General features: G+C 42.7%; 1 protein-coding gene across 6 annotated transcripts in view; it reads left to right on the forward strand.

Annotated features, from left to right (window-relative positions):
* Positions 1-3,429: 3,429 nt before the first annotated feature.
* ZNF674 (zinc finger protein 674) overlaps positions 3,430-20,930 on the forward strand; it is a 29,217-nt gene continuing 11,716 nt past the window's right edge. Inside the window, exons 1-6 of one of the 6 annotated variants that reach the window (XM_074324017.1) lie at positions 3,430-3,554; positions 4,307-4,414; positions 6,867-6,911; positions 8,876-8,983; positions 10,821-10,947; positions 11,267-11,362. In XM_074324017.1, coding sequence (XP_074180118.1) covers positions 10,914-10,947; positions 11,267-11,362 — 130 coding nt within the window. In that variant the 5' untranslated portion in view covers positions 3,430-3,554; positions 4,307-4,414; positions 6,867-6,911; positions 8,876-8,983; positions 10,821-10,913. Of the gene's footprint in view, positions 3,591-4,306; positions 4,415-6,866; positions 6,912-8,875; positions 8,984-10,820; positions 10,948-11,266; positions 11,363-20,930 lie in introns of all 6 variants that reach the window. The other 5 variants (XM_074324016.1, XM_019717409.2, XM_019717410.2 and 2 more) reach the window with 5 other exon arrangements.

The raw sequence follows: 20,930 nt of genomic DNA on the forward strand, positions 1-20,930 counted from the left end.
AAATCCCATTGTGTGTTCATCACCCAGAGTCAGTTCTCCTTCTAGTAATAGTTTTACATTAGTAATGAATGTAAATAACATAGCACAGTATGTGGCATAGTCTAAGTTTACAGTACATGTTATTACACACTGGCTTTATATGGCATCTTTCAAGAACAGAAAGAAACTTCAAAAGTAGATTCAGCTTCAGGCTAGCTGAAGTCTTCCTCCTTTGGTGTTTACCATGGTGTACACACTTATCACAGTCACCCCAAGACTGGAACTCTAACCTCTGAGCCACCAAACAGCCTTGAGATTGGCTTCATACTATCATATTGGAGCAGTCAATCAGTTCCCTGAGGTGGAGATGCATGTTGTCTATTCCAGGTCCACTCACTTTGGATACTCTCTTTCCTGTGGAAATCTGCAGGGGCAACTGCAGAGAGAGCAATGCAGTCCAGCCAGGAGAATGCTTGCAACTGGCCTTCCCTTCCCTACAGGAACTCACGCAGTTCAAAGAACAGAACTGTATCAAGGCATTGGTTGATGGGCCTATCACCACAGTCATTGCAGGGAAGGCTTCCAGGAAGAGGCAGGTACCCAGGACCCTCAGCAAACACTATACCACAGCAAGAAAGCAAACTCGCTCGTCTCCTGCCTACTGCAAGCATTCAGGACCTCTGTTCCTCGGAGGTGGAAAAGTACAGCGGTGCCCTCCGGGTTCTGCGGCTCAGTCTGCAACCACCTGACAAACACCAAGCAAGTATACTGCTAAAGGCAGAGCCAAACTCGGTTCAGAGGGCCCATCCACTGGGATGGTTGAAGCAAACTGGAGATGGTATAACAATCTAAGAATCTGTAGCCACAGTGTGTTGGAGGTCCCCAAGACCACCCTCAGGTTTAATGATTCCCTAGGATTCAGGACTCAGAAAAGCTGTTAGACTCTTCAGAGTCCTGTGAGTCCTTCTGAGATATTATATACGTGGCTATGACTTATTACACTGAAAGTATATAGAGTAAAATCAACAAATACAAAGGGTGCATGGGTGAAATCCAATGGAAACCAGTTGTGAGACACCAGTGGTCCTATCCCAAAGGAGTCACACAGACAATGCTTAATTCTCCCAGAAACAAAATGTGACAACATGAAGAAAGTGTTGCCAGCTAGGGAAACTCCCCCAATCCTTGGGGTCCAGGGTTTTTACTGGAGGTGAGTCAGGCAGGCATGCAATGTCCAAGTGACTGACTTTAGCTACTCAGTCTATAGCCCCCAGATGACAAATTAACATAGCATGGCCCAGGGCCTCAGGCATAGCATACAAAAATGGATATTCACCACAAGTCACGCTGTTAGCATAAACCAGCTGGTCCGATGGAACACCAATGCCTGGACACAAAAACACTCCATTAGGCACACTATTCCACAGGCTTAGTGGTGGTCTCCCAGGAGCTGGAAGAGGACCAGCCCTCCCGAGGCAGGCCTTTCTTTGGAATGTCCAGGGCTTGAGCAACTCAGACCAGCTGGGTTTACCGTTTATAAGGAATTTGAATGGAATTAGAATCCTAACTGCTGTTTTAAAAAATGTTTTCGGTTGGGTATGAGTGGTAACCCTAGACAAGGTTGGTAGCAGGCACAGGCACAATTGTGCAAGGTAGTGAAGGGGAAGCCAGTACGGGAAAGAACAGCAATGGCACCATTTTGTTCCTAGTCTGTGGGAAAGGACAATGGAAACTGCTACCAGGTACCAGGTGACTACTGAGGGCCTCGTCCTGGGCTTAGGACTCGAGAGACAGTCATGAGAGCTATGACATAAGAGAGGAAACTGAGACCCAAGGGGCCAGTAAGTGGTAGAGCAGAGCCCTCTCCTCTATGGATTGGTAGATTCCCAAAGCCTAGGCAGAGTATGGGCTGGAAGAATACTCGGCATGGTTCTCGGTTCCCGGATGTCACAGTCACACTAGGAAATGCTGGCATTGAATGAGCAACATCCGTGTGCCCTTCAACAGGCCCCATATGAACAATCAGCCCCTTCTCTTTCTGTGCAAGCACTTATTCCTGTGGAATCGGGATATGGGGAGAGTCTGACCAGAGCCAAAGACCAGGTCTTTCTGCAGCCGAGATTTCTCTACTGTCCTCAGGACACTGTTATACTATTAACCTTTTTATGCTTTGTGATTGTGATGACAGAAAAGGTTACCAGGTCACCTCTCCTCTAGAAATAGATTAGTATCTCTGAACATGGCCACATTTACAAATGCACAAGATTTTCACAGTAGGTGGGGCAATTTCCCACTCACATGCCTGACAGAGAATTGACTCTTCTCCTGGGCCTTCTATATAAGGCTTGGACAGTTACTTCCCAGGATAACTCTGGGTTGCCGATTTGGGCTATGAGTCATCCAAACCACCTGGGGAATGTTAGTTAACTCATAAAGGGGAAAGGGAAACAGAGGGATAAACCAGTATGTTCAGATGGAAGATTAAATAAACGTGTGATGGATTCCATGATTGGCTTTGTCACATGCTTATCTCAAAAGTGCCTGGCAAGCGCTGACTCTAGCACAAGGAGGAATTGGGCTGTATCTGAGCTGAGACCCTGCAGTGCCCTGCCCAAGGAGTTCTGCTTGGTGAACAGGCAGGTACAATAAGCACACAGCACACACTTGGCCTCTTTCCCCTGGACCCTGACAAGAAACAGAAAACTTTCCTTAAGGGCACGACAGGCCTTTTTAGAAAACCGTGGTGCCACAGGCAGGCATTCTAAGAAATAACAGCGCTCTGCTAGGTTAATGGTGAGTTTTCAAAAGAGCAAAAGCCAGATTCTCCCAGGACACCCAGGGTGCCAGAAATTGGAGCTCCTCGATTTCAGGAAATCAGGCATCAGAGTTTCTCCCTCATTTGTGCGCATTGCTGGCCCCACAGCCCAGCTCCCAGCCTCTCTTCCAGGACATTTCCTCTACTGACCCTGACCCCTGCCTTCCGATCCCTGCGCCTGAGAGAAGAGCCGAGCTCGGAGGGACCGGCCCCGCCCCCACGTGCGGCTGTGGCCCACAGCAGGCACCACTATTCTTCTGATTCCGAGTAGCTGAAAGCGGAAAGCGTGGCTTTGGGAAAGATGGAGGGACGCGAAACCCCCTGAGGCGGGGGGTGGGGTGGGGTGGAGCGGCGACAAGGATGGCTGGCCGCGCAGGAGAATGAATGGGGAGAAGGGGCCTGGCATGGACCTCGGAGGCGGCGGGACCTGAGCCGCTGGATTAGCCCGCTCGCCTCTCGCCGCCCGGAGATGCCTCCCTGGCCTTTCGTGCGACTCGTCGCGAAAAATGGTCGCATGCACTTGTCGTTCCATCCCGCTTCCTAGGGAACCACATCAGACTCATTGTCCCCTAAGAGCGCCATGTTGGCAATTGGTGGCGGGGGTGGGGGGCGGGCAACGCTCCTGCGCGTGCGCGCCGCTCTGAACTCCGGCTCCGGGGTGACAGAGTGACGGAGCGGAAGTGCTCTCTTGACCCCGAGGGTGGTGGGAGTCCCGATGTCTGATGTTCTCCGCCCTGCGTTGTCGATTCCTGGGAGCAAAGTAAGGGGAGGCGGAGTTGGGGATGCGCTTGATGCGGTGGGTCCGAGGGACTTTGTGCTGATGTTTGCGCCCCAGGGGGTTGAGTGACAGGGTCGTGGGGGTGTGTATTGGGGGGCGGACTGTGGGGGGTCAGCTAGTGATTGAGTGATTCATCCATTTTCTGAGTTCCTAGTGAATACGAGGCACCGTTGAATTTCACATTAATCTTCACAATAGCCCTGTTGAGTAGGTACTATGATTATCTTCATCTTATGTAGAGAAAGGAAGAACAGAAAGGCTCAGAAACCTGTCCATAGTCACACAGCTAGTAAACCGGGGGAGACTTTTTTTTTTTTGGTCATTTAGCACTTATGCCTTTCAAATGTACCCTAAACTTATTTATCAAGTTTGTTGCTTACTATCTACCCTGCTAGACAACAGCTCCACAAGATTGGGGAACTCTGATATTTTGTTCACTGATGCATCTCCAACACAAGGAAGTAGAACAGGTACATAGTAGGCACTCACCTTTTTTACTGAATAAATAAAAGCGGCAGAGCAAGCAGTCAGCTTGCTTGGAGCCTGGACTCTTCTGAAATAAAGCAATGCTTAGCTCTTCGTCCGGTGAAAATTAAGCTCTTGCTAAATGTTACCTCTTAAAACTAGAATGAGGCACTGTGCCTCCTGGTGTCAAGTAAAACATTTGGGCTTTCCTCAACTTCACTCCATAGAGGTTGCTCATTGCATCTCCTGTGTGGTCATTGTCTTTCCAGAGTCAGGATGCATAACTGAGACCACTGCTCACCATTGTTCAGACTCCAGTTTATCTGCCCTGGGCTTCCTTGGTCTGCAGAAGACCCAGTCTGAAGCCTCAGAAGAAGGTGAGTTCCTGGGGTCAGAGACGGTGACCAGGTGCTGAAGTGATGGTCCCAGTTGAGATGCATTTATCTTTGAACCCTTTGGTCCTGCCTTCTCAGGAACCAGCGAGCTGTGAGGGGAATTGGAGTAGAAGCCTCAGCCCAGAGCCCAGACCCAGATGCTCAGGGCAAAATGAGGAGGCTCACAGGACAGGGGGTCCTAGAACAGCTGGACCCACAGTGGCCTCTGTCCCTCCCTCTGTCCCAGCTGAGAGAGAGCAAAGCTGGCATGCTGCCTCATCTTCTAGCCATCATGAAGGACTGGGTAACAATGAGCAGTTGGACCCTATTGGAGGAGAGAAGTGGAAGTTAACAGACCATTGGAGGGGCACTGCCTGCAAGGGCAGGATCAGGCTGGGAAGGATCACTACCAGCCTCATGGGGTTTTCTCCTCTCCTAACACACTTGTGCACACAGCATTATGTTTCCTTCTTTTGCCATTGAATATTGCTGGATTTGAGTCAGTCCTGTGGTAGGAAAGTCCCACCTGCCTCTAAGAGGTGTTGAATCTTCTCTACCCTGCCTACAGTGAAGAATAGGTTTTCTTGTTTGTTTTTAGGTTCGTTTGTTTTTTAATTTGTGAGATTTCAGAGTCCTCTCTAGGTATGCTATCATCTAGTTCTGCCTCCTTTTGATACTCCTGTAATGGAGAACATGACTTCCTAAGCTACAGGTGCTGAACCCTGTTGTCGCAGTATTGCCACAGGGATTGCTACGGTAATGATTGCTCTGCACAAAAGCTCTTTGCCGAACCTTTCTTTTCAAAACTGCCCAACAAGGAAGAGCATGGCCACCAGATGGAGCTCATGGGAGAGGGGAAAGGGATGGGGCAGGAACAGGGTGGTGGTGGGACAGTGAAGGGTGCAGGGTGCAGGGGGCAATGTCAGCTCCATTGGAACTGACCAGTGCTGTGCCCCTCACCTCCCTCTCAGGCCTGGTTTGTCTCCTCCCTCCAAACCACAGTAAGACATCCCTGTCCTTCAGACTTTGCTCGGGGTCTGTCACCTGTAAGGCTCAGTGTGATAATCAGTGATTTGTAATAATTTTAAATTTATATTTGACTAGTAATTAATACTCACTGCCAAAAATGAGAAAATGCAAGTAAACAAAAAAGGAAAGGTGAAATCACCACTCAAAGGTAACTGTCAACATTTTAATAAATGATCTTCTAGACTGCTCTTCCTTCATGCATACATACTGCCTCACAAATGGGATCACTCTGCAGTTGCTTTTTTGTAACCTGCTTTTAAACATGTTAAGAAATAAAAACAAGATTTCGTAGCATTTTTAAAGCCCACATGGTATTCCCATTTTGTGTTTCTTATTTTTTAGTGGAGTCCCATTTGCTGGAGGTTTAGTTGCTTCCAGATTTTTGAATGGTGGCAACAACTACAGTTAACATCCTTGCAGATTTGTGCTCATTTATAATTGCTTTTTAATGATAAATTTCCAGGAATAGAATTATTGAGAGAAAGGAGATGTTATTAATAGCTTCTGAGAAGATGGGGGTTTTTTTCTGTTTTTTTTTTTTTTTTTTTTTTTTTTTTTTTTTTTTTTTTAAGATTTTATTGGGGAAGGGGAACAGGACTTTACTGGGGAACAGTGTGTACTTCCAGGCCTTTTTTTTTTTTTTCCAAGTCAAGTTGTTGTCCTTTCAATCTTAGTTGTGAAGGGTGCCGTTCAACTTCAAGTTGTTCTTTCAGTCTTAGTTGTGGAGGGCACAGCTCAGCTCCAGGTCCAGTTGCCTTTGCAAGTTGCAGGAGGCGCAGCCCACCATCCCTTGCGGGAGTCCAACTGGCAACCTTGCGGTTGAGAGGACGCATTCCAACCAACTGAGCCATCCGGGAGCTCAGCTGCAGTTCAGCTCAAGGTGCTATGTTCAATTTTAGTTGCAGGGGGCGCTGCCCACCATCCCTTGCGGGAGTCGAGGAATCAAACTGGCAACCTTGTGGTTGAGAGGATGCGCTCCAACCAACTGAGCCATCCAGGAGCTCAGCGGCAGCTCAGCTCAAGGTGCCGTGTTCAATCTTAGTTGCAGGGGGTGGAGCCCACCATCCCTTGCAGGACTCGAGGGATTGAACTGGCAACCTTGTGGTTGAGAGCCCACTGGCCCATGTGGGAATGGAACCGGCAGCCTTCGGAGTTAGGAGCATGGAGCTCTAACCGCCTGAGCCACCGGGCCAGCCCTGAGAAGATGTTTTTAAACACAAGTTATACATCTGTCCCGGAAGTGAAAAAAATTCTGCATGCAAAACCCACATGTGCTTAGCAGCATCTCAAGGGAACAGGCTGGCGCTACCAGACCATGTTTCCAGATTATTCTACCCAGGGTGCAAAGGTGATTATTGTTAGGCTGGTGATGATGGTCTTATGTCTGTATGTAGTGATCTTAACCCTTCTAATTCTGCCTTTGTAGATCTGCATCCTTTGTCCAGGGCAGAACAGGATGGCCATGTCCCAGGTGAGTTCCTCATTTACTTTGTTCCTCCTACTTTGTTTCAGGTGAGCTTGAGGCAGCTTTTGGGAATCTATATTGTAACCTTGAAAAATCTGTTAATCCCCTCTGCTCTGGCTGTTTTCTGTTCAACCTGTAATCCACCTTTGGTTACTCCGTTCTTTACCCTCCCCACAAAAAAAGAATATGAAAAGATAGAAAGACAAAGACTTTTCTCATCTACTTCTTCCTCTGGGAAATGCACCTCATCTTTTTTCTTTTCCTTTCCAGAGAAGATGTTTAAATACATAGATTCACCTTGCTTCTTCCATTTCTTCACTTCCAGTTCACTTTTTGTTTTTACATTATGTTTAAAATAATGAAAGTAAATCCATGCTTAATAGATATAAAAAATAGTAGCCAAAACATCCCTATTTCTCACCACCATCCCATACCACGTTCTTCCTCAGAGATGCCCACTATTAACAGTTTGGTGATAATATGGTACGGATGTATTGACGTAAGTTTAATTAACTAAAAATAGATACATGCATAATGTTGTGTGTGTTTTTGCACCAATGATATCCTACTCCCATACCCATCTTGCTTTTCCCACCTGATTATATTCTGGGTAGTGTTACTCATCAATACATAAAGATTATTTCAGTTCCTATTTCATGGCACGGATATACCATTTAACCTTTTCTCTACTCATGGATACTTAGGTTTTCAATTTTCTTTTTCTGTTATAAACTGTGCCTCTTGAACAACCTTTTATGTGTCTATTTGTCCAATAGTACAGGTATTTATGGAGAATACACCTGGAAGTTAGAATTTTAAGTAAAAGGTATTCACACTTCAAATTTGCCCTCTCAAATCCGAGGCTAATTACTACTTTCACAACATTGTAAAGACCACATCATTTCTATGTTTAATTTTTCCCAGCTGTTAAATCATGCAAAGGAATCCAGTTCATTTTATGAAGCCACTTAACCTTAAATTTGAAGAAGATACTACAAAAATGTAAACTATAGACCATTTTCATTTAAGAATACACATGCCAAAATTCTAGAAACATATTCTGAATAGAGCATTAATAAATTGAATTGAGCATTTAAAAAAGTAATTTGTACACATTGTAAAAAAATTCAAACAAAATCTTTGTTCAACAAAAGGTGAAAAATAATTCTCCCTCTCATCCTGTCCCTGTCTCCTTCATTTTTTATGAATTCATCCAGAGATGATGTATGCATATCTATGCATCTCGATATAAGAATCCTTTTTTCTTTTTATTTCTTTTTCACACATTACAGCACATTTTTGTCCTTTTCATGATCATCCTATTTCACTATGTATTTGATCACCCCAGGTTTTCTCACATCAGCACTCTTGACATTTTAGGCTGGATAATGCTATGTTGTTGTAGAGCGCTTTTGTGTGCATTGGATGATATTTAACAACATCGCTGACCTCTACCCTCTTGATGTCAGCACCCCCTTGTCATGAAAATGAAAAATTTCTACGGACATTGCCAAATGTTCCCTGGAGGACAAAATCACCCAAGGTTATAGCCCACTTAGGAAAATGGCTGCTTGATATTCCATTGGCTGGAAATACCATTATATATTTACCTTTCTGCCAGGGATGTATATTTAGAATATTTCTAGCCTTTTGATGCCATAGACAGCATAGTGATACATATTGATGTACATTTCAGTTTGTATCCGTGTAAGTATGTCTGATCTGGAAGATAACTTTCTAGAGGTCAGAATTCTAAGTCAAAGGCTATGTGCATATTGAATTTTGACAGCTTAGGGCTTCTAAGCCAGGTGGCCCCCTGTGCTCACCAGTGTGGTCATGGTCACTAGCACCTGAGCTTTCATTTGGGAGGGGTGAGAGGAGGGAGTGGGCTGCTCTGAGAACTCCTGCAGATGACATATGCGTGTAACTGCCCTTCTGCACACTGTTTCCTGTCTCATATCCTTCTGCAGAGCTGAGTAAAACTGGTGCCTGTTGGGGCCTTGTGAGTGCAAAATGTCTTCTTGAATTTAAGACCACCAAGTATGGGTGTGACAGGATGGAATCCAGAGTGTAAATAGGTGGGTTATTGGAATTCGTACACTTAGAAAAGTGAGTTCTTGTTTGGTGGTGACAAGCCAAACATAGACTTTCCTTTTATTACTTCAATCTGCTGATGAGGCCAGATACAGACCCTCTGGCTTCCTGTTGTTTGTCTCACAATTGATTAGCTAAGATTAGAACTGTTGGTCGTTGTAAAGGAAAACCCCAGTTCAGTCTCCTTCTGTATAGGAGAAAAACCCAGTTCTTTCCTATTGTGTCTTTCTTGTGTTTCTCCTTTACTACTCATACAGAACACTTCACTTCTGATGCATCTAGACCACAAATACATGGAGGTTTTTTCTCTCAACAAGCAATTTTCTGTGACCAGGTATCCTATAATTTAACTCAGTTTTAACATTAGCTACCACCTGGAGATAGCATCACATCCCGCAGGTTAAGGGCTCAGTCCCACAAGACTGCCTCCACCCCGCTTCTGATGTGAGTCACAAGCCCAGTTTATAACCCGTGCTTCTGATCAACTAGCTGTAGGTCAGAGGTTCCAGTGATCCCTCATCATGGCTAATTTGCTAGAGCAGCTCGCAGAATTTAGGGAAACACATAAAGGATATGATGAAGGATACAGATGAACAGCCAGATGAAGAGATACACAGGGTGAGGTCTGGGGCGGTTCTGAGTACAGGAGCTTCTGTCCCTGTGGAGCTGGGGTGTGTCACTCTCCCAAGATGTAGATGTGTTCACCCACCTGTAAGCTCCCTGAATCCCCCACTGTAGGGATTTCATGGAGGTTTCCTCACGTAGGCGTGATCAATTATTAACTCCATTTCCAGCCCTGCACCCCTCTCTACAGGATGGTGGTTGGGGCTGAAAATGCCAAGCTCCTAAACATGGTTTGGTCTTTCTGGGGACCAGCCCCCATCCAGGAGCCCACCCAGAGTCACCTCATTAGAATGAAAGATGCTTCTAGTGCTCTTATCACTTAGGAACTTACAAGGGTTTCAGGAGTCCTGTGTCAGGGATGGTTCAAGACACATATTAGAACAAAAGATGTTCCTGATATTCTTATCACTTAAGAAATTACAAGGGTTTTAGGAGCTCTGTGCCAGCAACCGGGGACAGAGACTAATATATATCTTTTCTATGATCTCACAGGCATGACTGTGTATCTGTGTTTAAAACTGTTCTAGTGCTATATCCTCTGTGAAGCCTTCGGTGTCAACCCCAAAGAGAATTGACTTCGTCTTCCCCTCTGTTCCTAGTCCTACCTCTGTTACTGCCCTCAGTGGGCAGCCCTCCCTCTTTTTCTCCCTCCCTCTCATATATGAATGTGTAAGTGTTGTTGTTTTTCCTCTATTAGACCAAAGCTCCTTCAGTTCAGGAGGTGTTACTTTTTATTAATCTTTACATCCTCAGAACTTATCAGCTTGGCCACTATTCAATAAATATGTGTTGAAAGAATGAAATTCCAGGGTAAGATATTTCTAACACTTCATCTGTTTCTTCATAAAGCTTAAAATAATTTTGTTACATAAACACTGTATATCCTATATGGTGTCAAATTGTAGACAGTGAACAGCATAAAACAATTATATAGAGAAAGGCAATGCAGTGTCATGTTTACAAATGTGAGTGTGGAAACCAGACTACATGGATTTTTAATCCCTAATTCCTAGCTGTGTGACTTGGGTGAGTAACTTTACACTCTGTGTGCCTTTGTGTCCTCATCTGTCAGGGTTCTGAGTGGGGGCAAAGATCGAGATCCTTAGGACAGACACAGATTAGGCATTCTGTATACATTGCATATGTCCACTTCCCCGAGCCCAACAATCTGGGCTAAACAGTAATGTACTGTTGCAGGAATTGTTGACCTTCAGGGACGTGTTTGTGGACTTCACCTTGGAGGAGTGGCAGCAACTGGACTCCACTCAGAAGAACCTCTACAGGGATGTCATGCTGGAGAACTACAGCCACCTGGTCTCTGTGGGTGAGGGACCACTCCACAGTGTGACTAGAATGCCCCCACTCGTGTCTCCCTCTCTCGTTTGCTGCACGCTCAGGGACATCTGAAGCCCTGAATGAATTCAGGCCTAAGGCTCACTGTCAAGAATTCATAATCCCATTTGCACCCTGTACAGGATGTTTGTGCTCTCGTCTTCTCTGTGAATGTTCTGCATGAGGGGCAAATAGCTGTGCTCATGGGACAGTCACCAAGGCCAGACCATCCTCAGCCTGCAAGGATGAGCCTCAGTTTTGGAATGCTTCCAGCATTAATAACAAAGTCCTGTGTCATTTCCCCACCACAGGATACCTGGTGGCCAAACCAGATGTAATCTTCAGGTTGGGACACGGAGAAGAGGCCGGGAGGGCAGATGGAGAACCCACAATGCAGAACTGTCCAGGTGAGCACGCACCAGCCAGTCAGGACAGGGGAGGGGAACCTAGCAGGGCAGTGAGAGCTTAGCCTTGCAGGCATGCCCAGGAGCTCTTAGAACCCTCAGCCTTGGGGACACAACTCAGGTCTGATGAAGTGAGTTGTTGTGATATTCACAGGGTGCCCCCACCTAATGCCCTTCTACAAGCCCCTTGTTCTTTCTGGGGTTGAGACAGGGTGCCGCCACTGCTGTTCCTTAGATCCCATCTTTACCTTCCTGCATCCTGGTTGGCTAATGAGAAGTGCCAAGCCTTTTCTCCTGCCTTCTCCCCTCCTTTCTGGAAGTTTTTAGACTTTCTCCCTCTCTTGGGCATTTGCATTTTCATCAAAAGAGAAGTAGATGCAGGTGTGATATTTCCTCTTTATTTGGCATACTGTGGGTCCTTTAAGTCTGAGACTCGCAGTCTTGTCTTCAACCTCAGAGAAATTATCCTACCTGGTTTATTGGAGTTGGTGTGGACAAAAAAATCTTTGCTAGTGAACTTTAACTCTACCAGGCCAGGTACCCACATGTCTTTGTCTGCCCTCACGATGAGAATGAACAGTGTCAACCTTCACATAGTTCTCTGTTTTCTTATTTCCTCTCAGCTTCTCCCAAAGCTGACTTGATGATACCTGTTTTCAGATTCCTCCTTTTATCAGTACTTCTCTCCCACTCACCTCTTTTGTCTTTTGTATTATCTATTTATTCAAAAAAATACTAAACTGGAGAGGACATTACTCCACGGTGGCGGGCTTCAGTGAGCAGTATCTCAGTCCTGGGCACAGCTGCTTTTTTCCATGTCTGTTTGTTTTCCTGTTTTTTGCTCTGGGCCCCTCCTGGGGATTCAGAAACTCTTCAGATATTAGTCTTTGTCTTGTCTCTCCCACTCACAGTGGCAACTCAGTGGGCCCATCCCAAAGAAGTCTGTCTAGAGCGCTGCTACTGTTCCATGTGGTGCATAGACCAGCAGCCTGGGCGTGTTGGGCTCTAGGTAGAAATGTAGACGTTTGGGGCCACCTCAGACTGACTGAATCTGAATCTGCTTTTCAACAGCTGTTAGAGATTAGTGTCACAGCTCCATCTGTAGTCAGACTCGCCCAGCTGACCCCAGGTGACTCCCGGGTGGCTTCCCCACAGCCCATGCCTCCCAGGGCAGTGGCACCCTCTCTCTCAGAGCCTCCCTGTTCGGACGCGCACCCACCTCCCGGTAGCTTCTCCCAGGGACATTTTGAGGTACAATTTCCTCTTTATTGCTCAGTAATTCCCATATTTGCTGCACTGTAGAGATTCGTCAGGATTTCTGGTCTGCTGATGGCATGCTTTTTCCCATTTCGAGTATTTCCAGGGATTGTAATGACTGTGAGTCTCATTCATTTCAGTGGTATCCTGGAAGGAGGAAAAGCAAGCTAGAGGTACAATCCAGCCTTGGAATCCCAATTCCTTTATATAAAAACTGCACAATATTAAAAGTAATGAAGACTCATGTTAGTGTAGGAGTGCAGAACATGTGGGTTATAGAGTAATCCTAATGCATTTCCAGTCACACCTCAAAGGACAGCCTCTTCTCACAGTCTCTGGTTTTAATTCTGATGAGCACCTCCCTGGATTCAGGGAATACCCCACACCTGCATTTCTGGAGTTTTCAGTTTTAGCTCCCTTCTAAGAAAGATACAGCTGTAGCTGAATTACACATTGGCCTTCTGCTCCCCAGCTCTTCCACAATTTTTGTTCAATTTTTATTTTTAGTTTCTTTATTTTGTTGGTTCTTTGTTACATTGAATAATTTTGGAATCTATCCTAAATACTGGTGATTGTTTTGTTGTTTTAAATCTTTATTTATCATGTAGTAAACCTGGTTACATTCAGACCATGAGTTTTGTGTCACCTTCTCTGGGTGTTACTTGCGATCAGTTCAGTTTTCAAAGGCTTTGCTGTGTTCCTTAGGGTCTGTGCTGCGTATGCACCATGCAGGTGTTAGCTTGAGACCTGAGTGGTAGTTTAAGTCTTTGTGCAGTTTCAAAGGCTTTGCTGTCCTGCTTCAGGTCTCTCAAGCATGTGTCACTCAGGTGTTCCTCTCAGACTTGAGCTATGGTTTAAATCTTAGTTTAGTTCAGTTCTTAGGGCTTTGGTATGAGGCTTTGCTTTTCTTTGCATGCACAGCCCTTGGATGAACTCATGGCTTGTGGGGGTTCATATGCCATTGGGATAAAGTCTTGTAAAAAACAGAGTGGGCACAAAAAAGGAACCAATATATGGGCTGCTTTTCCACTTTTTGACTTACCTTCAGAGTATGCCTGCTTTTGATTACTTGTCAGAATCCCCAAGTACTTGCTTTACATATGTTGTTCAGGGTTTTTAGTTGCAATAATCAGTAGAAGAGAGAGGCTATAGAGGACATACTCCATTGTGGCCAGAAATGGAAACCTCAATTTCATTCGTTCTTACTTGTATCTTTATTATTTCTGTCCTTCTGCTAGTTTGAATTTAATTTTCTCTTTTCCTAGTTTCATAAAGTGGAAGCTTAGAGCATTAATTTGATAGCTTCCTTTTCTAATATTGTGAATGCTATGACTGTCTCTAAGTACTGATTTAGCTGTCTTAACACCTTTACTGTGGTATAATTGACATACAAGAAATTGCACATATTTAAAGTGCACAATTTGATAAGTTTTGACATATACACACCCATGAATCCATCACTACAACCAAGATAATGAAGCCATAGAACGAGTTGGGAAGTATTCCCTCCCCTCTTCTGTTCTTTGGAAGAATTTGTGTAGAATTGGAATGTCTTCCTTAAATGTTTGATAGACTTCCCCAGTGAAGTCATCTAGGACTGGAGTTTTCTTTGTGGGAAGGCATTAAACTACAGTTTCCATTTCTTTATTAGATATTGGGTAATTCAGATTATTTCTTGAATGAACATTGGTAATTTGTGTCTTTCAAGGTGTTGGTTCATTTCACCTTAATTGTCACATTTACTGGCATAAAGTTGTTCATAATATTCCCTTATTATCCTTTTTATTTTGAGAGTCAGTGGTAGTCTCATTTTACTTTTAAAAAAGTCTGATTGCGTGTAGTAGTGAAAACAGGCAACTTCATTTAAAGGAAGATCTGTCCCCCAGTTAATGCCTGCTTCAGTGCTTCAGGCTGGAAGTTTTGAGTGGTAGAGGAAACACACTCAGCTTTTTCTTTCTTTACTCTCTTAGCCAGCTCTTCTCCCTCCACCTCACCTTCAACAACTAGGCCATCTCTGTCTCTTTGGGTGAAGCAAGTAAGGAAGGAAGGAGATACAAAGGACAGAAATACTTTGACCTAACTAATAAAGATGCAATCTGATATTGGTGCCCTCCACATGTGGCAGATTCCAAAGACCAGTTCTTCCTGTCCTTGGTACTTTTTTGGTTTCCTTGCTGATTCCCCAGCTAGGTCCCCTGACTACAGTTTCCTCTTAGCACAGCAGTGTCTCTTTTCCAACAAGTTGTTTAACATTATCTCTTTCTCACCCCCAGTCTCCAGTCCCATAGTACACCTCCAATCTTTTTGCTGAGGTTACCTTGATGCTAGCAGAAAGCCCTCTTTCCAAAGTAACTCAGCCCTCCTCATTTCCAGAGGGTCCATATCTGGCTCATGGAGAGAGAGAGAGAGAGAGAAAGAGAGAGAGAGAGAGAGAGAGAGAGAGAGAGTGTGTGTGTGTGTGTGTGTGTGTGTGTGTGGTGGGACCTTGATCTCTTTACCCCCTGTGCAACCCCTGCCACATTCAGCCTCAGCCTGCCTGTCACCGGTAAAGTTTTTCTAGATGCAAATCAGGTGCCAAGTCCTCTGTGTCTCCCAAACTCTATTGGACATATATCAAGCAAGTTGTCTTCTTCAAGTCCTTACTAGATTGGGGGTGAGGCAAACATACTCCTCCCTCTTCTATTGTTGGAGAGAGAAAATGTCGCAGCTTTCCACCAGCTCTCTCCAAAGAAATTTTCTTCCTCAGCTTCTTCAACCTTAAAACTCTTCTACTTTTACGGTGTATGTTACTGCTAAGGGACGTTAAGTGACTTTGACCTACTCCCTTTAAGCCCTGCAAAGGTCTCTGAACTGGGGAAGCACTTGGTAGTATTTTATTACCAGCCTTTGCAACAAAAAGAATGGTATTTTTTACACTTACATTTTTTGTGTGATGCTGTACATGGATTCTAATAGCATGTTAAACTAATTCCCTGAGAACATGGATTGCAATTGGCTGGGAAGATACAGCTTCCTGAAATAGCTAAAACTTCAGCTTTTGAACAGGAAGCATCGATGTTAAAATGCGGAGTTCTGTAACCTTATGCAGCCAAACCAATGGTACAAACAGTGCATGATTTAGACCAGTGCTACCCAATAGAACTTTCTGCAATATGGCAATATTCTTCCTATATATAGAATTGTAGAATGGGCACACTGTTTACACTTTGGTAATCTGGGAATTGTGAATTGGTATCTTATAATTTTCATTTCCTTGATTACTAGTAAAGGTTATTTAACATTTTATATGGTATTGACTAGGATTTTCTCTTCTGTAGCTTGCCTGTTCATATCCTTTATTCTTGTTTTTGTTCAGGTGTTTATCTTTTTATTGATTTATATGGATTTTTTATATAGTGTAGATTTCAATTTGGTGTGTAGTCAATATCTTTTCTTAGTCTTGGTTATTGATGGTATATTTTTAATTTTATTTTTTTATTAGTTTCAGGTATACAAAACAATGTAATAGTTAGACATTTATCATTTATATCCCTCACAAAGTGATAATCCCCCTCCCCCCATCCACTAACCCTCTGACATGGCACAGAGCCATTACATTTCCACTGTCTCTATTCCTAATGCTGTACTTCACTTCTTGTGACTATATTGTATATATAAAATTATAGTTGAGATTCATTATTATTCAGCTTCAGCTCCAGGTGTACAGTGCAGTGATCAGGCATCTACATCATCCCTGAGGTGGTCTCCCTAATAAGACAAGTGTCCATTGCATACCCTACAAAATCTTTACAACATTATTGATTATATTCCCCAAGCTGACTTTTGTATCCCCATGGCCATCTTGTGGTTACTGATTGTGCTTTCTAATCCCCTCACCTTCCCCTTATTCTCATCCCCCCTCTCATCTAGCAACCCAAAGTTTTTCCTCTATATCTCTGAGGCTGTTTCTGATTAGTTCGTTCATTTATTCTTTTATTAGATTCTACATATAAGTGAGATCATATGGTATTTGTCTTTCTCTGTCTGACTTATTTCACTTAACATAATGTTCTCTAGGTCCATCCATGTTGTTGCAAATGGTAAGATGCCATTCTTCTTTATGGCTGCGTAATACTCCATTGTATAAAAGTATCAGAGTTTCTTAATCCAGTCATCTACCAATGGGCCTTTTGGTTGTTTCCATGGCTTGGATATTGTGTATAGTGCTGCAATAAACATAGGGGTGCATAAATTTTTTCAAATTAGAGTTTTGGATTTCTCTGGATAGATACCTAGGAGTGGAATTGCTGGGTCATAAGGTAGTTCCATTTTCAGTTTTTTGACATACCGCCATACTGATTTCCATAGTGGCTGCACCAATCTGCAATCCCAACAACAGTGCACGAGGGTTCCCTTTTCTCCACATCCTCGCCAACACTTGTTTGTTGATATATAGATGATAGCCATTTTGACTGGGGTGCGGTGGTATCTCATTGTGGTTTTTATTTGCATTTCTCTGATGATTAGTGAGGTTGAGCATTCCTTCATATGTCTGTTTGCCATATGTATGTCCTCTTTAGAAAAATGTCTCTTCATGTCTTCTGCTCATTTTTTAATTGGATTGTTTGTTTTTTTGGAGTTGAGTTGAGTGAGTTTTTTATAAATTTGGGATATTAACCCCTTATCGGATATATCATTGGCAAATATCTTCTCCCCTTCAGTAGGATCCCTTTTTGTTTTATTGAAGGTTTCCTTTGCTGTGAAAAACTTTTTAGTTTGACGTAATCCCACATGTTTATTTTTTCTCTTACTTCCCTTGCTTGAGTGGATATATCAGTAAAAATATTACTCCAGGTAATATCTGTAAACTTTCTTCCTATATTTTCTTCTAGGAGTTTTATGGTTTCAGGTCTTACATTTAAGTCTTTACTCCATTTTTAATTTATTCTTGTATATGGTATAAAGAGGTAATCCAGCTTCCTTTTTTTGAATGTGTCTGTCTAGGTTTCCCAGCACCATTTATTGAATAGATTGTCTTTACCCCACCGTAAATTCTTGCTTCCATTGTCGTAGATTAAATGACCATAAGGCATGGATTTATTTCTGGGCTCTCTATTATGTTCCATTGATCTATGTGTGTCTGTGTGTTTTATGCCAGTACCATGCTGTTTTGATTATTGTAGCCTTGTAGTATAATTTGATGTCAGGTATTGTGATACCTCCTACTTTGTTCTTATTTCTCAAGATTGCCGAAGCTGTCTGGGGTCTTTTATGGTTCCATATAAATTTTAGGATTGTATGTTCTATTTCTATGAAAAATGTCCTTGGTAGTTTGATAGAAATTGCATTGAATCTGTATATTGCCTTAGGCAGTATGGACATTTTTTTAAAATTAAATTTATTGGGGTGACAATTGTTAGTAAAATTACATAGATTTCAGGTGTACAATTCTGTATTACATCATCTATAAACCCCATTGTGTGTTCATCACCCAGAGTCAGTTCTCCTTCCATCACCATATATTTGATCCCCCTTACCCTCATCTCCCACCCCCCACCCCCCTTACCCTCTGGTAACCACTAAACTATTGTCTGTGAGTATGGACATTTTAACGATATTAATTCTTCCTATCTATGAGCACGGTATGTGTTTCCATCTATTTGTATCTTCTTTAATTTCTCTTTTCAGTGTCTTATAATTTTCTGAGTACAGATCTTTTACTTCTTCAGTTAAATTTATTCCCAGGTATTATATAGTCTTTGAAGCAATTGGAAATGGGATTGTTTTCTTAATTTCTCCTTCTGATATTTTATTATTGGTATATACAAATGCAACTGATTTCTGAATATTAATTTTGTATCCTGCTACTTTACTAAATTCATTTATCAGTTCTAATATTTTTTTGGTGAAGTCTTTAGGGTTCTCTCTATATAGTATCATGTAATCTGCATATAATGACAATTTTACTTCCTCCTGACCAATTTGGATGCCTTTTATTTATTTTTCTTGTCTGATTGCTGTGGCTAGAACTTCCAGCACTATGTTAAATAGTAGTGGAGAAAGTGGGAAAACTAGCCTTTTTCCTGATTTTAAGGGGAATGGTTTTAGCTTTTCTTTTGTTTCTTTTTTTTTTTTTTTTTTTTAGGGGAACAGGACTTTTTATTGGGGAACAGTGTGTACTTCCAGGAGTTTTTTTTCCAAGTCAAGTTGTTGTCCTTTCAGTCTTAGTTGTGGAGGGCGCAGCTCAGCTCCAGTCGCCGTTGTTAGTTGCAGGGGGCACAGCCCAACATCCCTTGCGGGAGTTGAAACCGGCAACCTTGTGGTTGACAGGACGCTCTCCAACCAACTGAGCCATCCGGGAGCTCAACGGCAGCTCAGCTCAAGGTGCCATGTTCAATTTTAGTTGCAGGGGGCGCTGCCCACCATCCCTTGCGGGAGTTGAGAAGTCGAACCGGCAACCTTGTGGTTGAGAGCCCACTGGCCCATGTGGGAATCGAACTGGCAGCCTTTGGCGTTAGGAGAATGGAGCTCCAACCGCCTGAGCCACCAGGACGGCCCTATATAAATGTTTTTAATTCTTGTATTTATGCTTATGAGTTAAAAATACAATGATAAATAAATAAATGCTAAAATTCCTTTATAATAGAAAAAACAAGTACCTAAATATCAACAAATAAAAATTTGAATTAAAAAATTAAAATGAATGATTTTTTTCCCCTGAAAGTTTGGGTCAAAAATATTGGTGTGGGGATGGCTGGATGGCTCAGTTGGTTAGAGCGCTAGCTCTGAACAACAAGGTTGCCTGTTCAATTCCCACATGGGATGGTGGGTTGCACCCCCTGCAACTAAAGACCGAAGACGGCGACTGGACTTAGAGCTGAGCTGCGCCCTCCACCACTAGATTGAAGGACACTACTTGGAGCTGATTGGCCCTGGAGAAACACACTGTTCCCCAATATTCCCCAATAAAAAAAATTAAAACAAAACGAAAAGGTGGGTGTGCGTTATACATGGGAGTGCATTATATGTAGCAAAATATGGTATTAGTCCATTTTTTCCCCCAATGTGGACATCCACTTGTACCATGCCATGTATTGAACCCTTTCCACAGTGGTGTGTGATGCCATTTCTGCCAGAGATCAAGTTCCATATACATGTGGGTCTGTTCCTAGGTTCTCTATTTTGTGCCATTGATCTCTTTGTCCCTTTGCCATTATCATGCTTTATTCTAATGAGTTAAAATATGTAAAGCAATTAAAACAGTGCCTGACATTTAGTCATGCTGTATAAAGGTAACTCTTACGCCAATCTTATTGTTACTGATGTTGTTGATGGCTGGTAGAATGAATCCAATCCCCCTTATCTCTTTTGACTCTGATCTTCTATATAGGAATTTTAGGATTAGTTTGTCAATTTCTGTAGAATTGTAGTTTGGGATTCTGATCGCAATTTCACTGTGTTTGAGAAGAGTTGAGAGTAGGTTGGGGATTGGCATCGGTTCACTGTTGAATTTTCCTATCAGTGAATTCTTATTTAGCTTTTCTCTTCTACCGTTCAGTAATGTTTTGTACTGGTCTTTGGGAAGTGCTTGCACATCTTTTGTTAAATTTATTCCTAGATAGCTGTTAGTTATTATTTGAAATTGTGATTGTGATCTTTTTTCCTATTGCATTTTCTAACTAATTAATTCTAGTGTATGAGAATTCTAGTGATTTTATATATTCAACATGTGCAGAAACCTTTCTGAATGCTTTTATTCATACTAACAGCTTTTACATTTTCTTGGGTCTTCTATGTTAACAGTTGTCTTCATAAAAACAATTTTGTCTTTTTTCCAATTGTATACTTTATTTCTTTTTCTCCTCTCATTCTATTAGTCAGTGATAGTGAGTTTTTTGTTTCTTTCTGGTTTTAATGGAAATAATGATGAGGACAATAATAGTAATGTAGTGATAGATGATATGTGAGTGCTTGCTGTGTGCTACAAATGCGCTGTTCTGTATGCTTTGTAAATATTACAGAGTTTAAACCCCCAAATGACCCTGTAGAGTAGGTTGTTATCTTCACTTTATAGATGAGATAACTGAGGAATAGAGGGGTTATGTAACTTCTTAAACTTTCACCATTAAGTGTATGTACTGTTGTATTTTGAAAGATACCTTTTATCAAAAGATCCTTCTATATTCCTAGTTTGCTAAGACTTTAAAAAAAATTATGAATGAGTGTTGTTTTTCTTGAATGCTTATTTTCTGCATCTATTGAGATGATAATTTTTCCTTTAATCTATTAATATGGTGGATTATATTAATGATTTTCTGATATTTAAGTGTTCTTG

The sequence above is a fragment of the Rhinolophus sinicus genome, chromosome X (genome assembly GCF_036562045.2).
Source record: "Rhinolophus sinicus isolate RSC01 chromosome X, ASM3656204v1, whole genome shotgun sequence".
In the NCBI taxonomy this organism is placed as follows: Eukaryota; Metazoa; Chordata; class Mammalia; order Chiroptera; family Rhinolophidae; genus Rhinolophus; species Rhinolophus sinicus.